At 36.7% G+C, this 20374-nt stretch overlaps 1 protein-coding gene across 2 annotated transcripts; it reads left to right on the forward strand.

The window, feature by feature from the left end:
• Positions 1-500: 500 nt before the first annotated feature.
• On the forward strand, positions 501-12643 carry LOC133721389 (uncharacterized). Of its 2 annotated transcripts, none has more exons than XM_062147991.1 (10): positions 501-735; positions 1019-1294; positions 1403-1505; positions 2075-2181; positions 3068-3136; positions 5773-5888; positions 5998-6052; positions 9893-10013; positions 12094-12236; positions 12394-12643. In XM_062147991.1, exons 2-10 carry the CDS (start codon positions 1151-1153, stop codon positions 12493-12495), a joined length of 960 nt encoding a protein of 319 aa, XP_062003975.1. In that variant the 5' UTR covers positions 501-735; positions 1019-1150; the 3' UTR covers positions 12496-12643. The 2 variants fall into 2 exon arrangements, with proteins under 2 accessions (XP_062003975.1, XP_062003974.1); XM_062147990.1 differs by having other exon boundaries at positions 504-735; positions 1132-1294.
• The last annotated feature ends 7731 nt before the right edge of the window (positions 12644-20374 follow it).

Consider the following 20374-nt stretch of genomic DNA (forward strand, 5'->3'; position numbering starts at 1 on the left):
AATGCAACTTAACATACGGGAAATATATTTGCATGATAAAGATTAAGAAAACAGAAAGATACTTTCCTAACGAAAACTTCCTACCTAGGTGCAAATGCTGACTCATGAGATGAAATTACCTTTATGATTTCTCTGAGACCAGTGAGTAGGATACTTCAACGTTTTGTATGGGAATGCCAATATACCAAGTACAACCCTTGTACCTACAAGATCTCTCCGACCTCAGTCGTGTTGGGAATCTGGGAAGAGTGGAGGTAAAATTCATTTTTACTCCACTTCAGATTTTTTTGTCTCCATTTCATTGTTTGTTGACCAGCTAACCTAACGCCCACCTTGGACTAACGGCGCATGTGACCACGTGCTGTCAGTGGCCAAGCACTGGAGGTGCACTGGTATTTCCATAGTTTCCCTAAATTTTTGGTCGGTGAGTTTATAATGAAAAAAAAAAAAAAAAATTACACGCAACGCGTTGTTGGCACGTCACCTCGATTCGGCTTCAAACTCAGAATCGAGAAAAGTCGTCGTGTTCTTGACCAAAAAAAAAAAGAAAAAGAGTCGCGTTCAGCAACTGCGATTTTTTTTTTTTGGTCTGAAACACCTGCGAGTAATTGTGACGCAAACATATATCTTGCTTGAAGATTAAGTCATTCGGAGAGAAAAAGGAGTTGACAGCTATTCGATTGTCAGCACAGAAAAGCTATTCACTATTTTCAGGGGATCATTGCCAGAGCTACGGTAAGACTAAATGTCTTCATCTTCTTGTTGTTGTTGTTGTTGTTGTTTTGATTCATATGTAGATTTTGTATCTGAATTGGGCCATGCCACAAACCCATATAATATTGAGAACTGAATCCCAATTTTGGGTGTTAGGGTTTCCACATGACAATCTGCGACACAGTTTAATTAATATGCAATAATTATAGCTGTTTAGAAGATATAAAACTTATGTAGTGGATGATTATTGGCTATATGTTATGCAATTTTGGTGTCATTTTGTATACTTGATGAAAATCTGTAGAGAGAGAGAGAGAGGGGGGGGGAAGGCATTGCTTTGTTTGTCGGTGTACTCGAACACATGCTGCTGCTAGCTCATGATGATGCAGTTGATAGAGTGATTTATTGAAAGTGCAGGCTGGTAAAAGAGACGGTGATGACATCTAAGACTTTGCGGAGAAGGCTTCATCATGGAGATGTTGATGGAAAAGCGCACGAGCATTTGGAGGCATCAGCTTCAGAAGATGGTCTTAATGAGCCTCTACTCGGAAACTATGAAAGTTCAGATAGGCATTCGGAGGTGAGGCCTTGTTTGTCGTTCACTTGGAGGATAGAATATTTGTTCTGTTAATCAACGTTCGTTCTTTGGCCTTTTGCCTGTTAATAACTTTCTAGGATTGTACTATAGGAATCCGCACTTGCGGACCTCTGGAATGATGAGCGGAGAATGGAACAACTCCACTGGACTTTATTGTTTTCTCAGTTGATTGCGCAGTGGGCACGATGGTTAGGTATACATCCTTTTTATTGTCAAGAGATCTTTCAGTTGTAACTGGGCATTTTTTTTTAACTGGCAAAACATTATCTATGAAATTAAATAAATCCCAACTCCATTTCGTTCTCGTGACCTAATTATAGAATCCTGCTAAAAAAGTACTAACTTGATAAAGAAACCATTTAATTAAGAGCTAAAAATGATCACTGATAACATTCGTTTTACTGTTTCGTTCAGTTTTACTTATTATATTCTGAAAATTTCTCAGTAACCTACTTAGCGACAAACTATTAATTGAATGAGACACAGAACCAGAGTGGATATTAATCATTGTTGGGGAAAGTTTAATGTTGTAAAAACTAATAAGAAGCTTCTTTATGGTCATATCAAAGGATATTTGGGATCATGCTCTGGCTTTATGTTTTTACTGCTCATTGGGTGGAACTCGAGAGAGAAAAATTAACTGCTTTCATTGAAAAATATTCTGATTATAGGTTTTTGTACTTTTTTTTTTTTGTCAGTAGATTACATGGTTGGAATTAAGTTCTGGTTTTCATCTAACCATTTTTTTCTTGGTCTCTGTAGCAAATATTGTCCTGGGATCTGGATCACTTATTGGACGGTTTTTGACCTCAGCTACACAAAATGGACAAAGAACTAGTCTGCTTGCACCTGCCCTTACTCCTGTGCAAGTATGTCGGTGATCTTATCTTAAATTGCTCCAAGTTCATATTTTCTTGTGATGAATAAGATAGAAAGAATATAAATTTATATATATAAATTAAATGTCTCCATGATTTACTTTGCTGTGGCTGGTGGTATTGACAAGGACTGCTTTATAGGTTGTCTATCTTCATACATGTATTACTTGAAATGTTACCACATGTAGGAAGTGTTTTGGAGCTAAAAATTTATTTTCTCTTTAAGCATTTAAAAAGAGGTCATTTTCCTGAATGCATTTTTATATTTAACTAGAGGTACTGTGTCTAAAGAATATATATATAAGTAATGTGTCAATAAAATCTCTTCCCATGTCTTCAGTGGATTTGTTTATTTTCTATTGATTTCGTTCTGTTTCCAGTTTGTTCTATTTTTTAATGATCTTGTATCATTTTATTCAGATTATTTAGTAATAGGACATATCAGCAGTTTTCCTTGACATTGTGAACCTTAGTGTTTAAACCAACGTTTTGTATACTGCTATATTTGATCTTTCACGTATTACTAATCTCAAGTTCTTGATAATTAGTTACTGGATAAGCCATCATTTGAAGCGAATAGTTATAATTACTTTGCATCCAAATGGAACAATTTTTGTCCTGTATTCTAAGAGTAAATATTATGGAAGATGAACCAACATGTATCATTGTATCGGATGAAGAGAGTTTAAATTTGAACCCTGCAATTGCAACATTGGACTAGTGTTGGACTCTCTAGTGGTGGGGAGAGGTTCCCACATTGTGGTAGTCAACTCATTTGAAAACAATATTATTTCTTGCATAATTGACTTGTATGTATTGCAGATTATATATGTGTTGAGTATGGGGTTAACTCGCTATTGGTATTTTTGTCCTCTAGGAAGTAAGACTCAAAAACCTACGGCAAAGGCTTGAGGTCCCCTTTGATGGTTCTCGTGTGGAGCATCAAGTAGGTTTTCTTTCCATATTTCATCATTTCTGTTACGTTACTACTTTGTCAAACATAGATCTGGGTTCAAAAATCATACTTCTGAATTTTGTTATGTTTCTTATGTGTTTATATATGGAGTTGTTATTAAAACATCCACAATGTCAGTTCACAATCCAAATTAACGAAATACAATTGTTTGAGATTTCTGAAGGGTTGGGAGTGAATAAGCTTTAAGATTGAGTTTGTTATCAGTCTGCATTATGGGCTTCGGTTACTGATGTTTTTAGGACTAGTATCTTATATTATTACGAATCTGTTAGCTGTTGTGAAGTGAGGTTGGTTTCTTTCCTTATCCACTCCTTGTACGGTTCTCTTTTTTTTTTCAGTAATACCATTGTTTCTCCTAAGACAACAAGAAATCTATATTCCAAATTAATTTTCATATACCATAAAAAGTGCAAAACATTGTTTATTAGCATTATAAGAGTGTTAATAATTAATAGCTCTCTCTCTATATATGTATAAAAACGTCTCGATACTATTGGACTTTAGCATTTTTCTGTTGTAAAAGATTATTTTGGAGGCTTCAGTTCTGGCTTAGGTTTGGTTGCATCTGCTATTCTTATTTCTCATGTACTTTTGTTGACCCTTCAATTGTATGTATAGTGCAAGGAGGTAAGTTCTTGCTTCAATTTGTGTGATTCGTGGCATTACCACTGTAATTCTCCAACATGTGTTTGTTCGTTCACCAGGTATAGATGCACTTGCCAACAGAAATGGTCTTTTAAGTTGAAGACAACAGGGGTTTTACTAGGGTTGCGTGTAGAGGGGCGTTGGGATTGAGAAGTAATGCAGTAGTCACAACTTCACTAGAATAGAAATACCCCTATTTGGAACCCTAAAACTAAGCCAATCCTGTCTAAGAGTCCAAATCGTAATAGATAATAAATAAGTAAATCAACCAGTCATTCTAAGATTTAGAGTATTTAAGAGTCTGTTCAAGTCTTAATATATGTAACTTGACTTTAAGTACTCCAAGGGTCTTACGTTACTTAATGAGGTCTGTAATGAGTCTTTTGGTCGTCTACGAATCTAAAGCCTATAAACATGACTACCTATTGCAAGGAAAAGGCAGATTGGAATGCAACAAAATTGTAATGAAGGCTTGGCGCCTTGGTTTTCTTCTCCTAGCCTAATCTCTGTTTTCTTCTCCCTAATTTCTCTAGAACTCTAGCAGCTAAAGACCTTTTTTTTTTGGTTGTTTCAAATGACCTATTTATTAAAGTTTCTACAATTCCTTATGTAGCACTGACACTTGTCGACACGTCCTGATGCTTGTCTGTTGACTTTGACTTTTGGACACCTCTTAGGACACGTGTTGCCAGTATGGACACACTGACACATTCTCTGTATTTTTACTTTTTAAAGCACAAATCGGTGTTTATTTCAAGTTGATGAGGCTGCAATTGCACTTTTAAAACTCTTTATTATATCAAACCTAGATGGTTAGACTAGTGTAGAAAGAAAAGAGAGACTAGGGTTTTTATATGCTAAATTTAGTGTTTAAATTCATTTTGTGGCTGGTATGATGAACTATTTAATCTATTTCTTATTATATATTATTTTAATTGTCGTGTCGACAACATGTTATGTCCTATTTTTTTGAGATCTCGCTATCAACCCCTTGGCCTAGAAAAACGTAATCTTTTTTCTTACCATAATTTTTATTGTATTTACTGGCGTTAAAATCATCCACCCTGCACCCAGACCATTATATTGGCAGTAATGAGACAAGCCACACAGTATAATTTTTGTATCTAAGTGTTGAGAATATATACATCCCACATGGGAAAAATGGGACCTTGCTTATGAGTTTATAAGCGTTTGGGCCACTCCATCCATTGCCAATTGGTTTTGGATGTGAACCCCAAATTACTTTATCATGGTATCAGAGCGGGTTACCCACGTGTGCATGCCTTATGGCCACACGGGCTCCACGTCACCCAAAGTTGTCCATGTGTATGGCTTGAAAATTCGCCACACGTGCGGGGGCGTGTTGAGAATATATACATCCCACATGGGAAAAATGGGACCTTGCTTATGAGTTTATAAGGGTTTGGGCCACTCCATCCATTGCCAATTGGTTTTGGATGTGAACCCCAAATTACTTTATCACTAAGTTTTTTTATATGGGTAAATGAATGTTCCAAGTGATTTAAATTTGGTATTTAATTTATTTTTTTTCCTCGTCCCTTGGTGAAACCAGAAATTTGTTGGGGGCTTGAAAGAATGTAAACGTGGTTGGTGGTTTGTTGCGTGTAGCCTTTTTTGGGTCATTTGGGTGGTGTGGAATGAAATAATTTTTGAAGAGGAAAGAGGTGTCAAAAAAGAGTAGTGTTGCGAGAGGGCTGGATGTTGGGGTTCAATTTCAGTAGTCTTTAGTGATCTATTTGAGGTTATTTTTACGATGAAAGAGACTTGGCCTAGTCACTTTGTGTTAATCTTGTAACTGCTTCTTTCTCTTATATGTTGTGTAGCTGATTTTGCTTTAGTTTGTACCCGCCTTTTTTTTTTTCCTTTGTTCTAATTGTCCTGAAAATTTACTTTTATATTTAATTCCGCTTCTTAAGACAAATTGAGTGTGTGGGTTGCAGGATGCACTAAAACAATTATGGAGGTTGGCTTATCCGGATAGGGAGCTCCCACCTCTTAAATCTGAGCTTTGGAAAGATATGGGTTGGCAAGGTGCAGACCCTTCAACAGATTTTAGGTATGTAGATGAAAAACAGTGAAAGTAACATTGAGTGAGTCACGTATATTCTATATTTCTTATTTTGATTTAATCAATTGATAATGAGAAATTCCAACCTTATTTGTAGAGGTGGAGGGTTTATATCATTGGAGAACCTTATCTTTTTTGCCCAACAATATCCGGTTTGTTCTCTTTCAGACTTCATGTCTTTGTCTATAATAGGCGATTGATAAGTTTCATTTCATGCTTGCAACACAATTTTCAATATTAGTTCTTGAAACCTACGTGCCTTTTTTTTAACGTGATTTATCCTCATCTTTAATCCATTATGTTCGAACCATCTAATTTGGCCCTTTCATTATTCTGGTAAGGTAGTAGTTATCTATTTACCTCCATCACTTGTCCTAGTCCAAAATAGGTCTTTTGACTTGCATGGGGCATGGAGTATTGCATATCCAAACTTAGGCTATATAATATTTTTGTGTTTATGGGTTGGCCCGGTTCCTGTTTAGTGGGTAGTGGAGTGGAGATTTCTTCATTTACAATCTGTAGATGATGCCATCTCTTTTCTTTATGTTGAGCAGAATAATTTGAGCATGTTTTGTAAAATATTGTTGGCCCTTACCTTAGTTAAACAATAGAGCTAAGTATAAAATAGCATGAATAAAGCAAGAAAAGAAAAGAAGAAAACAGATGTTTAGCATCGCCTTTGGGATGTAGAAGATGGAAGTTTACCATTGTGGTATCTATCATTACCTATTCGGAGTAATCCCAGGGCCAGCTGTGGATGAGTAGTTAGAAGAATTAAGGACAAGTCTATCATGCATGGATACGGCAAACTAAGAGCTAGAAGAATTGAGGACAAGTCTATCATGCATGGATACGGCAAACTAAGAGCGTTTCCCAGGGAAACGTGTTATAAATGGCCTGAAACACAATTCTGGGTAAGTGACTAGAGAAACATGTCCGAAACACGGAGGATTCAGGTGGAAGTGCAAAGAACACAACTATCCTCACCTAGGAAATGCAAGAACAAAGCAGAACACTGGGAGCAGAAGATTTTGTGGTGGAGCAGGGTGGTTAGTGCGGGCAGGGCTCTTAAGAGAGGGTCCGTTTGCTGTGTCGCGGCAGAACCTGAAGTGGAAGGATTTATCAATTTTCTTTGTGGAATAAGAGTGGCTGGGTTTGGTTTTAGAAGTTTTAAGAGGATATTGTTTTTTTAAATTCCAAAACTAACCCTCTGACTTCTCAATTTCTTTTTTGCTGACAAGACTTATCAATTTCTTAGTTTAGAGCTACAAATTGTTTGGCTTGGGTATTGTGTTATTGACATAATAAATAACTTGCTTTATTATTTGGTAATTATTATATATTTGTTCAATTAAATATTGTATTATTTTAATTGGAGGGCTGAAATTAGCACCCTGTTTTTTACAAATTACACCCCCCTCCATGAGTATTTTTTAAATGGGCATGTGCTTGGAGGAAGGGTGTGGTTTATAAAAAAGGGGGTGCCAATTTCACTCCCCCGTAATTGTTGTATTCATACCTGTATCCTAGATTTTCGAGATTTGATGTATCGAAACATGGGTTTCCTCGTATCCGTCTCTCTGCTTCATAGGCTACGCTTTTTTTTTTTTTTTTTTTTTCATTGCAGTTGGAGACCATCTTTGATTAATTTTTATGTTGAGCAGCTTTCATTATCTTTCCCTCTTTCGGATTCTAAGACAGTGGCCTAAACAGTAATAAGTTTAAAGAGGAGAATTAGATGCTGTTTAGGAGGGGAAGGAGGATTCTCTTCTTAGAGGGGATATTGTACCTAGACGATAGGAAAGAGGATACAAATGCCAGTAGTTTGGTGAATTGGAATAAGCCACAACATGGGATGTAGTTGTGAATGTTTCCTTTGGAGAAGGATTCCTGTATGGAATGTTGTAAGAACAAATATTGATTGCCTGAAAATGGGTTTGATTCAAAAATAGTTATCAGGGACTTAAGCCATTTACACTGGAAAGTCAATTTAATAGGTACCAATTCCTTTTTCATGTAGTGGAAAATAGGGAAAATTATAGTTTTGGGTTGGGAATACAGTAATATTTTTTATATTTTTATATATATATATATATATTTTTTTTTATGCAGGGAATACAGTAATAGTTTTGCCCTTTTTTTTTTGGCCTCCTTTTTTCTCTGTTAGTAGACTCTAAAATTTCTGTAATGTGGTGAGTGTAAATTTCTTTCTTTCTTTGAGTTGGGATTATGCACAGAAATTTAAGCGACTCCAAAGTAGGGGTTTCTTCAGTTATTCCAAAGTTAGAGGATGTAGCTTCAATATCATCTAGACTGGAGCAGAGGAGTTGGTGTTTTCAAACTTTTTTTCGTGCAAACGCTATGTAGAAAATCCATTTTTCTCTTTTTACAATCCTCATTATTTGTTGTGGAAGGTTAATTCAAGTATTAGCTAGTATATTTGTCATGGTGAAATGGTGAACACTTTTAGATATGGTTTAAAAGAGAAGTTTTTGTTTACCTTCCCCCTGGATGGTGTATATTGTGTAGAAGTGGAACTGAGCTTTTGGTTTTTAGGAATTTCTGGAAATGTGACATTTTCAATGACTGGACTACTGTGTAGTGATCTTATTGTTTTTTCATGAATTTTCTGTGTAAGTCTGTCAGTTTACACTGGATGGATTTCTTTTCTTGTATCTGGTTTCATTCAATTAGTGGGATGCTATTTGGCTTAAAATGACAATACTTAATTGCATTTTATATCCCGGACTCCAATTTTAGAGGCATTCACCATCATGACATTAGGTTTGTATCCACTGGCAATAAATGTAAGATCTTGTGTGTATGTTGGCTCTGATATTTCAAGTCTGCTCATATAATTATTAATGTTATCCATATGGTGGAACGTTTTGTTGGAAAGAAATAGAAGAAACTGTAGAATAAGAGGGAGGATATGCAGTTTCATGGCTTCCTTATGGGTTCTTTCGGCAAAACTAAGAAGGAACCTTCCAGTTCTATCTCGATTTGTTCCATTTTGATTTGAATCTGGGTTTGTGCACAGTTTTAGTTCTTGATCAATGGATTTTCGTTTTTATTTTTTTAATTTTTTAATTATTTTTTTTATTGGTCTGGTGGCGTATTTTATGTAGGTTGTTTCTTTATCTTTCATTCCACTTGGTTTGTACTTATTCTATTATCAATAATTCAATATAATCTATTTATTTTTGTATAGAAAATAAACATAAACTGCGATTGATCTGGTGCAAGTCTGTTCAATTACTTGACTACTTAGGGCCTCCTTCCATTTACGGCTCTTCCAAAAGAATTCTACTATGCTTGCTCTGTGTCCAGCTCTTGTTTTTAATTATATGACAGAATGGCATCTTCAACATACGTTTAGTTTTAGCATTAAGGCAGATTCTCTTATCAGTATTATCTATATGTTTTGTATAAATTATAAATATGAACTGCGATTGATTCGGTGCAAGTCTGCACTATATAACTTGAGTACTTAGTGCCTGCTTCCAATTGCTCAGTCTACTTGCTAAGCTTCCAAAAGAATTCTACTATGCTTGCTGTATGAGAGATACTTTTGGTGTCTTTTCTCTTAGGTTAATAATCTGGAAGATATAGCTGATTTTTCCTAAACTAAATTTCCTCCAGATCGACCTCCTTATTCTATTTTGGTACACTGTGTTCCTTGCGTCTCTGTGATTCCTGAAGAATATTTGTCTTGATTTCTCTCCTGTGTAAAACATTGTAGCTTTACCGCTTACATTAAGGAAGTTATGATTTAATTTTGTGATGCTTATGTGCGCGTGACGTGCATAGTTGTTAAAAACTTCTGTTTTTTCCATAGCTTAAATGTGTATGGGTGTCAAGCTCATACATTCTCTCGGAAAAAGCATGGAAGACTATATAGCAGTCTTAATTCCAATTAAATATTTTCTTTTGTTCTGTATTTCCCTCCAGCCATGAAGGGGTACTGACTTTGAGAATTTATCCTTCTACAGGAATCATTCCATAGACTGTTGCACAAACAAGATGGAACCCGAGCTGAATGGGAATATCCTTTTGCTGTAGCTGGAATCAATATTTCATTTGTCTTGGCACAAATGTTGGATCTTCAATCAGGTAATATAAAAATGCTTAATGGGGAATTGTAGATGCCTCAGATAAGATAAGCTTGTCCATGGAAACGTATCACATCGTAGCAGGTTTATTTGATGAATCGAACTCACTATTTAATTTAATATGGTTTATCTTCTCTGTAGTTTATTTAATTTTAAGGGCAATTTACATTGTAGTACCCAGAGGTTTGCACCTATATGCAAAATTTACACATTTCATTGCCTTGAAGTTTTGAATTTTTTGGAATGCGAGTTGTTGTTAGGTTTTTCATCCAAAGAATCCATTTAGTGGTGATGTGGCTGATGTATCCTGCGATTTTGCTGATGTTGCTAATATGGTGGACAGATATTATATTATATTTTTATCTTATATGTTTAAATAAAATTTAATGCTAAAAGTAGTTCAGAGAATAAAATACCAAAGTACAACTCAAGAACTATCTTCTATAGAAAAAGCGCTCTCTTTCTAGGCACTGCTAGGGCTTGTCTTGGAAGCACAGCCGGTGACCTTTTATAAGGGTCCTGTGGTAACTGTGGCTTCTCCCTCAGTTTTTTTGTTTGGTGTTTTTCTATGCCTGATGATGTGGACCTCATCTAACCGAAGCCAAATTGCGGACTTGACCCTCTCAATTTTCTGCTTTGTGTTTCATGGTTCCTTCCTCCTGTTTGGGCCTATGAGCTGGCGAGGGAGGATGACTACTGTTGGTCTTCTTGGAAATTGAACTACTGCTTGTTACTGGTGTGTCGAGTTGGATTGGTGGTCCACTGTTTTGGTATGACTAGCTTTGGTGGTTTTGGCGGCGGAAGTTTGCATCTCCCAGCAGGATTGCTGGGTTTCTGATTGTGCTATGGTCCAGCATATACTGGTTTGTGGTAAGTTCTTATTCAGCTGGTGGTTCAATTCTTAGCTTTGATAAGGTGGTTTTGGCGGGGGAAGTTTGCATCTCAGAGCAGGATTGCTGGCTTTCTGATTGTTGCTATGCTCCAGTGTATACTGGTGTGTGGCAAGTTCTTATTGAGTTGTTGGTTCAACTCTTAGCTTTGATCAGGTGGGTTTGGCTTTGACAAGACTCTAGATATGGGTCAGTGTAGGGTGTATTAGCCAAGTGAATTCTGGAGGCGGGTATGCTCCTACACAGGTCGTATTGGTTTCGTTGGTGTTTGGGGCCGATTCCTGTTCTTCTTGATGGTGGTCTCCTCTTATTTCCTCTCCAATCAAAGTTGAGGGGATGGGGGTCTCCCTCTGCAGGTGTGGTGGCTCCAACATCTGGTTAGGAGATTTTGGTGATATGTACCAGCGGTGCAAGTGGCAGACTGAGGGGCCTCCTTGGTGTTTCCAGTGTTTCAGTTGGCTGTGTTGGTGTTTCCAGTGGTGTCGCTTGTGGATTAGGGTAGGATTTCACTGGTTCGCTCATTTAGTCCTTTTTGGGCCTGACCTAGGTAGCTTAGTCTGCCTTTGGTTGGTGGGTTTCTCCCTAGGGTTAATTCAAGCGAGATTTATCTTTGGGCTCCCTGCTATCATACCTATGTCTGTTTATGTTGTATTGCCTCTACTTTGGTGATTGGGACGGTTTTTTTCTCGGTTTTTGCCATAACTGTTTTAACTCGGATAACCTGCCAAGGGAAGCTAATGTCGCTGTGTCTCCTTTGAGACATGGCTTGGACTAGATTTTGGTCTACTTGCCCCTTTTTTTGATAGGTGATCTCCGGCCCTGAGTTCATGATTTTATTGGCAGTTCCAGCGTCCGTCTTTTCTGTTTCGTTGTTGCATTAGAGGGTAATTGAAGTTATTTAGGTGATGTCCCTTATTGTCATATCCTAAAAAAGGTGTGTGACATGATGTCTAATCTTAGGTTCTAATTAAAAAAAAAAAAGAAGATAAAAACTATTGTCAATTTATTTCCAAATGCATGTTTAATTTATGTTTGGCCGATATTAATGTATCCAGTAGTTTGTATGGATTCTGACTCATATATGAAATATTTTGTTTTGTTAACTTATTGATAATACAACTCTTAAATGATTCCAACTTTCTGATAGTTGGTATGGATGGAGAATATAACTGTGTTGTATCTTTCTTGCAGCAAAGCCAACTTCGTTGGCAGGAATCCGATTCCTACAACTGCTCCAAGAAGATGAAATGGCATTTGATAACCTATATTGTGTAACCTTCCAAATGATGGATGCTCAATGGCTTGCAAAGCGTGCTTCGTATATGGAGTTCAATGTAATTGATACACTTTATTTATTTATTTATTTTATTTAATTTTTTATATTCAATTGATTTTATCACACTTCTGTTTGCTACTTAAGGTGCATTGTTCAATTCCAAGCTCAGTTACCCACTTTTCGTTTTGATTTCATATTTATTGTTTTAATTTCAGGATGTTATGAAGTCTACAACAACTCAGCTAGAGCGTGAGCTTGCCCTCGAAGATGTCACCAGCGTTAAAGATTTACCAGCATACAATCTATTGGCAAAATGATCTCCTCCAGTCTCTTCTGATGTAGTTCTCTCCATCTGTAATATCATACAAGAAATTCGGTTGAAAAAATGTAACTTATCAGAAACCACTTTCGATGGTAATAACGCAGAAAGTTACTAGTGATTAATTAAGAATATTTTTTACTTCATATGGTAGCCTCTCAACATCTGCGATGCCTTCTTCAAGACGCTTTATTTATTTATTTATTTATCTATTTTTTTATTTAGTTGTAAACATAATTCATTTTTATTTGAGGTAACTCTAAAATCCATTTTAAATAAAATTATTTTTAGAGGAGTTTAAGTTTTTTCTATTTGTTTTTAAACCCTTTATTCCTTGTATAAAACTTTGCTTAAACTATTGGGATAATGACCATTTATCCATAAAATACCAAAATACACTCCATACACTCCACTAACTTATTTTTATCCCCATTCACACAAAAGTTTTTCCTTTTTCTCCCAATTATTCCTTTCACTTAATGTTTATATCATTAGTACCCTTTAATCTCTCTCTCCAGTCTTTGCATATTACTATTAATTTTTTCCCTCTCTTTTTCCTTTTGATGAAACGTGGTGGGCCCATCTTGAATTTATTTGTCCAGATTATAATTGCAGCTAAACTTCATCCTCTATATTCAAAGGTAAACAGTTAAATTTTACTATTCATAATTTCGATCGTTGACAGACTTGAGTTAATCGCTATCTGTACTATTACTAGCAAAGAATTGAAGAAAAAAAGAGAAAAGTTGAGAAAATTAAAAGATTATAGAGCGAGGCTTAAAAGAGAAACTCCCGACTATTAGGATATCATCTTTATAGTCCAGAAAATAATCTATAAACCTGAGCAGAATATTGGAAATCTCTTATATACTCTTTAGAGGAACAAAAACCTCTTGATTATTTGAGCATTGGTTAGATCCGCGATTCACTGGTATCAGAGCTTGCAAAGAGCTCAAAAGGGGAATCCCCAATGGGGACAATGTCTGAATTAATATTAGAGAAGTTGAATTCTCTACTTATATCTGTTGATGAGAAACATCAGAACCTGCAGAAAGAATTATCTAGATGTCAAACTCATCTAGAAAAGGTACCTGCTGTAATCTACCAATTAGAAAAATTGGAAAACAAAATAGATTATATAAAGGAACTTCCAAAAACGGAAGAGGAAAAACTAACAAGTGTTAGTAGAAAAATCAATGAACAGAAAAAAACGCTGGATTCTATGAAAAATATACTAAGGACAAGAAAGTGCCTACAGTAAAAACAAAGAAAACAAATGGATTCAAACCATTAGAAAGACCAGAGAAGAATCCTGTTTCAAACATGATTTTTCTGGAACCATCTACTAGTCATACTAGTATTCGGTATGAAAACCTGAAAGAAGTACGAGATGTCAAAATGATGAGCATCTTCGGGAAAAAGAAAGGAGTACAACTCCTAAATGCTGAAGAATTCGAATTCAACGAAATTGAACAGGAGGTAAAAAAACTCCACAATTCCGAAGTTAGATTTTAAACAAATCTACAAAAAGGGAAGGTTTGAACTGATGGATAGCCATCACTTCAAAATGTTAGAATTCACAACCCCCTCTACAACAGGAGAAACAAATCTACTGATGATCACTCTTGATGAAGTTGCTAGAGCAAGATCACAGAAGTATCAATTTATGCACATTGGAGCAATCCAAGTAGGCATAAAACTTCTTGCTCGAGAAGGCATACACTGTTCAGTTCTATGTGTTTTACAAGACAATAGACTAACAGATTTTCAAGCTAGTTTGCTGGGAACACTTGAAGCATCGTTATGCGATCAAGTGGCCTATTTCAACTGTTTCCCAAATTTCTCAACCAGCTTGAAAGATGCAGCTCACTGTCTAAGACTGAGAGTCAAGACAGATGGCATATCTATGAAAAAGGATATGCAAGAACTCGCAATAGTATACAGAATATACTATAAACTGATGAGTACCACAGTAGAACCAAAGACAAGGATATCAAATATCCCAGGTCTTACTACTGGATTCCTCACCAGTCAGAAGAACCATTCACAACAGATTCACAAGGTTACTTGGAATGAAGTAACTTTTCCTGTTCAATGGAAATTATCTGGTCCGAAAAAACCAGCAGAAAATGCCAAAGCGGCAATTTATGAAAGTAGAAAGACTGGAGATATCAGTCTAAAATTCGAAGATCACAGGAAAAGTGACTTCTGTCCTTAGAATGTCAGGATAAACAAAAATCTTCTTAGAAGAAGCTACAACACTAGAGAAGCTAGTGTTAGTGGTACCAAATTTTCTGTTGAAGAACCAACAGAACCTATTACTGAAGAAGAATTAGAAATTGATCTAAACAGACCAGTAAATATGCTTAGAGCACAAAAGCTCTATAATCTCTATGATAAAGCAGAATCCTGCGAAAATCCTGAACGATTAGAAAAACTAATCGAAGAAATGAAAAATTTCAAACCAGGAAAGGAGAGAAAACTCCTACCATATCAAGATATTGAAATGGAAGATGGAGAAAGCTCCAAAACAGTCATCATTAGAGAAAAGGGAAAAATAAAACTTCAAAGGTCCATACAGGCAGAAATGGAGAAAGAAATTCTCAAAGGTTTGTCCCAGAGGACAATATACCCAGAGTACCAATTTCCAATTATGGTATCTGGCTAAATCTAGACAAAGCTCTAGACAAGAGAAAAACCCTTGACCAATGGGTGGATAGCCTGATGATGGCCTCTGCTCTTACCCTTGGAAAATTTGAAGCACCAGATCTTCAGGTGTACTACGAAACGAGTCTCACCGGAGTAGCTAAAAAGTACTATATGTCGTTCAAAGAAACTGCCAGAGGAAAAGACTGGCTAGAAGAAATCAAAACTTCAAAGTCTCCATATGATTTTGCAGTACCCCTGTACGATCAGTTCTGTGGAGATCTTTCAAACTTGAGTGAAAAGGCTAAAGAAACGGCCAAATCAAATATCTATGTTCTCAAAATTTGTGACATGAGATATTTTGAAGAATACTTGAATGAATTTCAAGAATACTACTGTACGATTGGTGAACTAGAAACTACTGATCTAGTCAACCTGTTGCACAGAAAACTCCCTGAACCATGGAGAACAGCTGTAAGAGAAAGCATAGCTGAAAAACCAATTGAAAGATTTTCAGTTGGGGGAATTGCCGATAAAATCAGGCAATTGCTAAAAGAACAATGCAAAGACATGAGATATTTTGAAGAATACTTGAATGAATTTCAAGAATACTACTGTACGATTGGTGAACTAGAAACTACTGATCTAGTCAACCTGTTGCACAGAAAACTCCCTGAACCATGGAGAACAGCTGTAAGAGAAAGCATAGCTGAAAAACCAATTGAAAGATTTTCAGTTGGGGGAATTGCCGATAGAATCAGGCAATTGCTAAAAGAACAATGCAAAGCAAACCTTCGAGCCAAGATGGCCAAGAAACAACTCAAAGGAGTTGAAAATTTCTGTTCTGGAATACTGGATATACCAACCAACTGGGGATGTCATGAATCCAAGTTCTACAAGAAAAGAAAAGAAAAATATTACTCAAAAAGATTCAGAAAGAGTAATAAGAAAAGAGATTGGAAATTCAAGAAAAGTTCCAACTTCAAGAAACAACAGGATGAAGATCCAGAAAAGAAATTCTTTAAGAAAAAGAAGAATAGTCATCAGCATAAACAACAACCAAGCAAGAAAGCTTGCAGATGTTGGTTATGTAAAGCTGAGGGGCACTATGCCAACGAATGCCCGGAAAAGGGTAAAAGATCTACGAAAGCTCTATTTGATGAATATGAGCCTATAGTAGAAACAACAAATATGAAGGGCTACGAAATAGCCTATTCTGATGATGAAGCTGATGACAGGTCAGTATACTCTGCCTGGTCTGACGAAGAAGAATCATATGATTCTGAGACAGATTCTGAAGTAGAGGACTTAGAATCAAGACAGATGAATGTCTTAAAAGTCAAAAACTGGGAAGAAAGCAAGACAGAAGGAATAATGTCTTCCTATCAGGTAAACCCTGGTACATTCGTTTGTGATTACTGCCTATGTCACGAAAAGATTGGACTTCCTATGTTATGTGAAGAGTCAAAAAAGACTTATCACAAAGAATGCTTTATAGCTGAAGCAAGAAGAAAAACCAAGAATGGCCTTATCAGCCAATTGGTAGAACAAGAATATGAAGAATATTTCTCTGAACACAAAGAAAAAAAGGTAGAAGCCTTGTTCCAGGAAATTATGGAACCATCTTCCTCAAAGATAAAGGAAGAAAAAATCGATGACAATATAGAACTGGTTGAACCACCAGAAACTATTCCAGAAGAATGTAAACCATTCATACCACAAGAACAAGCTCAAGAAAATGAGCTTCAACAGTCGAAAATCGTCTCTACTAGTAGATACAGCAACTACATAGAGATTGGACTAAAATTTCCTGACCACAAGAAATATCATCTACATGCATTTGTAGATAATGGCTCGGGATTCACAGTTGCAAAGAGATTTGCAATTCCAGAAGAACACTGGAAAAAAGATAAGAAAAGAACAACTACAGGTGTCCAGTTTGATGGAAGCCATCTAACACTGAACAAAGTAGCAAAAAATGTTCATATCACCATTGGTGGAGGAACATTTATTGTCCATACTCTTTGGCAATCTGAAGGCCAACTAAGGGTCCGATTTCTTGTTGGGAAATGATTTTATTCTCCAACAGAGATTTATCCAAGATGAAGAAGCTATAGGCTTCAGAAAAGGAGATAAAGTGTTCTGGGCAAGCCGCCTCACACAAGCAAAAAGTGTGGTAGGGCCACATTTCACTACTCAATATCAGAAATCGCAATAGAATAGTGGTGATTTTACCCTATACAAGCCCAAATGTGAAACAATTCTCCAAATCAAACAACAAGAAGAATTACTTGTTGAAGAATCTTCTGAAGAAGAAGAAGAAGATGAAGAAGCTAGTTTCGTCCATGAGCACAACCTCAAGCACTTCCAGAATAAGCTTGAGTCTCAGAAAAGTCCTACTCTTGATAAAATCAAGAAAATGCTCGAACAAAATATTGATGTCGACCCTTAGAAATTTTGGGAAAAAGACCCAGTGGTCTGTGAATTAAGATTACATGATATGAATGCCATCTGTCATGTCAAAGCCATTCCTCAATACAAAGAGGAAGACCAGAAAGAATTCAGAAAAGACATTGCAGATCTCCTGAACAAGAAATTAATTCAACCTTCCACTATCCCTCATCATGCTCCAGCATTCTACGTGAGAAATCATGCAGAAAACATCAGAGGAAAAGCTAGAATGGTGATTGACTACAGAGATGTCAATAAGAAGACTGTGAAAGACGGTTATCAAATTGCTCAAGTACGAGTACTAATAAACCAGCTCAGAGGAGCTAAAGTCTTTTCAAAATTCGATGCAAAGTCGGGTTTTTGGCAAGTCAAGATGCACCCAGATAGTGTTCCTCTCACTGCATTCGGAACACCACAAGGTCATTATGAATGGCTAGTAATGCCCTTTGGCTTAAAACAAGCCCCCTCAATCTTCCAGAGAAAGATGGATGACATATATCTTCAAACATGTTGCCGAATTCTGCGTCGTCTACATTGATGACATCCTTGTCTTCTCCAAAAACAGAGAATAACACATGAAGCACCTCTATGAGGTTGTAAAGCTGATAGTTCAGCATGGAATCATCTTAGGAGAAAAGAAAATCTTCTTTATCCTAGATGAAGTTGATTTCCTAGGAATAAACATCAAGAATGGAGTGATAAAACTCCAACCCCACATCCTTGAGAAAATCTGGAAGTTCCCAGATAGAATTCCTGATGCTAAGAGTCTAGAGAGATTCGTAGGAGTCCTTAATTATGGGAGAGATTTCATTCCCAAAATCTCAGGACTAACAGCAATGTTATCTCCTAAAACAAGTTCCAAGAAAAAATGAAACTTCACAGAAGATGATGAAAAAACCGTGAAGCAGATAAAAGCTCTTTGCAAAAATCTCCCTCCTCTACAACAACCAGAGGAAAATGATGAAATCATTCTCCAAACAGATGCGAGGGATAATTACTGGTCCGGTGTTGTCCTGGCAAAAACGCCTGGAACTAACAATGAAAAGATCTGTAAATTTTGTAGCGGCAAGTTCGGCCCTGTAGAACAAAATTATCCCACAGGGGAAAAAGAAATTTTGGCTGTCAAGAAAACAATTTTAAATTCTCCAGCTTTTCTTGGAAAACCCTTTACTGTCCGCACCGATTGTGCTAGAGTAAAGAATTTCAAAAATTTCAAACTTGATAAAGCTGCTGATAGAGGAAGATTAGCTAACTGGCAATTATTTCTTAACCAATATGATTATAATGTTGAATTAATTGCAGGAAACAAGAATTATCTTCCAGATGCCCTAACCAGAGAAATGACAATGTTCAGCCGGAAAGATGACGACGAAGGTCGCAATCCCAGAAGTAGAAGAACCGGGAAAGAACATGAACCTACTGAAAATCCTAAAGAGAAAATCCTCAAAATATTCCTGCTAAGTCCAAAAGGACTAGCCACAACTGATCAATCCCAGGGTAAAGGATTGGCTAGCCTGTCTCAAACGGCAGACGGTAAAGGCTCATCAAGACCGTTAACGGCTGTTGCTTTGCCAAAAAGCAAACCAACTCCAAATGGAGTTATAAATGTTTTTAGTTATGAATTAAGAACCTTCACAGATCCTGTGTTCAGAACTGGAAGGAGGCTAGCTTACCACCAAAAGGCAATCCTCGACAACCTCTTATTTGCCTTTCAAGAAAGAAACAGTGGTATGATGTTCCCAGCTCTGTTAGCCGTAGCTGAAGAACTCTATGAAAATGCTAGACCACAGGTTGCAGAAATTCATACACAGCAGAATGCTGGTCGAAGTGAAAATATTCACTATCTTGGAGATCCAGAAAGTACTAGAGTTCCTATCATAGCATTAAAAGAATCAGATTGGTTCGAATTCCATAATCTGATAGGAAGTCACAATTCTGAGGCATGTATTCCTCCAACTCTCTTCATTATCGCAGGACCTTATGTTGGAAGATACCTAGTACATGTTCAGAGTGAACATCCTCAAGAACACAAGCTCTGGCTTGTTGAAAATGGTTTTGTCCATAATCTATGGAGCAAAACAAATGATGATATCAAAGGCCTGCCCCCCATCATCGTCAACACAGTCAAAAATGTAAGAAAAAATGACTGTTCTCTTAGACTGAAGTTCAGATCTACTCCACTAGAATGGATTCAGAAAACAAACGGTGAAGTTGAATACATTTCTCCCTATCATTATGTGAGAATTATTCAAAGGAAATATCTTCAGCCTACCTGTTTTGGATACAATGGCCAGCCAAATTCAAGCATTCTATGGATGAAAGCCATGTCTCTGGAATATATCAAGAAGATCATCGAAGAAGACACAGGAAACACCTTCCTGGCAACAGGAGAAAAAACAATGATCACTGCTTACGATCACCCTGACGTAATCAGCAGTGACCTCTTCCAATCTCTCACGAGAAAGGAAATAGATTTGACACTGGCATGCTTACAGTGGGTTGAAAAGCTTGAAAGAGACAACCACTACAAGATGTATGTTGATACAGATGTCGAAGACAATTCAACTACTGCTCAAATGGCCTGGATGGATAACAACTCGTTTATCCTTGGCCATAATTCAGAAACAGACGAGAACATGTGAAGCAGCAGGTGTAGAAAACACCTAAAGCAACTTTGGACTTTTCCCTAAAGCTGCTTTTGCTTTTCAAAAAGGAACAAGGTGAAAAACATTTCACCTAAAGGAATCTGCTTTTCGTCAACCGGCCTCCATCATCAGGAG

The sequence above is a fragment of the Rosa rugosa genome, chromosome 7 (genome assembly GCF_958449725.1).
Source record: "Rosa rugosa chromosome 7, drRosRugo1.1, whole genome shotgun sequence".
Classification (NCBI taxonomy): Eukaryota; Viridiplantae; Streptophyta; class Magnoliopsida; order Rosales; family Rosaceae; genus Rosa; species Rosa rugosa.

Excerpts from the sequence above, each read along its gene's own strand:
- LOC133721389 (XM_062147991.1), top strand. The coding sequence starts at position 1,151 with ATGACATCTAAGACTTTGCGGAGAAGGCTTCATCATGGAGATGTTGAT. Across the intron at positions 1,506-2,074 it reads GCAGTGGGCACGATGGTTAG|CAAATATTGTCCTGGGATCT; the intron begins GTATACATCCTT and ends TGGTCTCTGTAG. Across the intron at positions 10,014-12,093 it reads AATGTTGGATCTTCAATCAG|CAAAGCCAACTTCGTTGGCA; the intron begins GTAATATAAAAA and ends TCTTTCTTGCAG.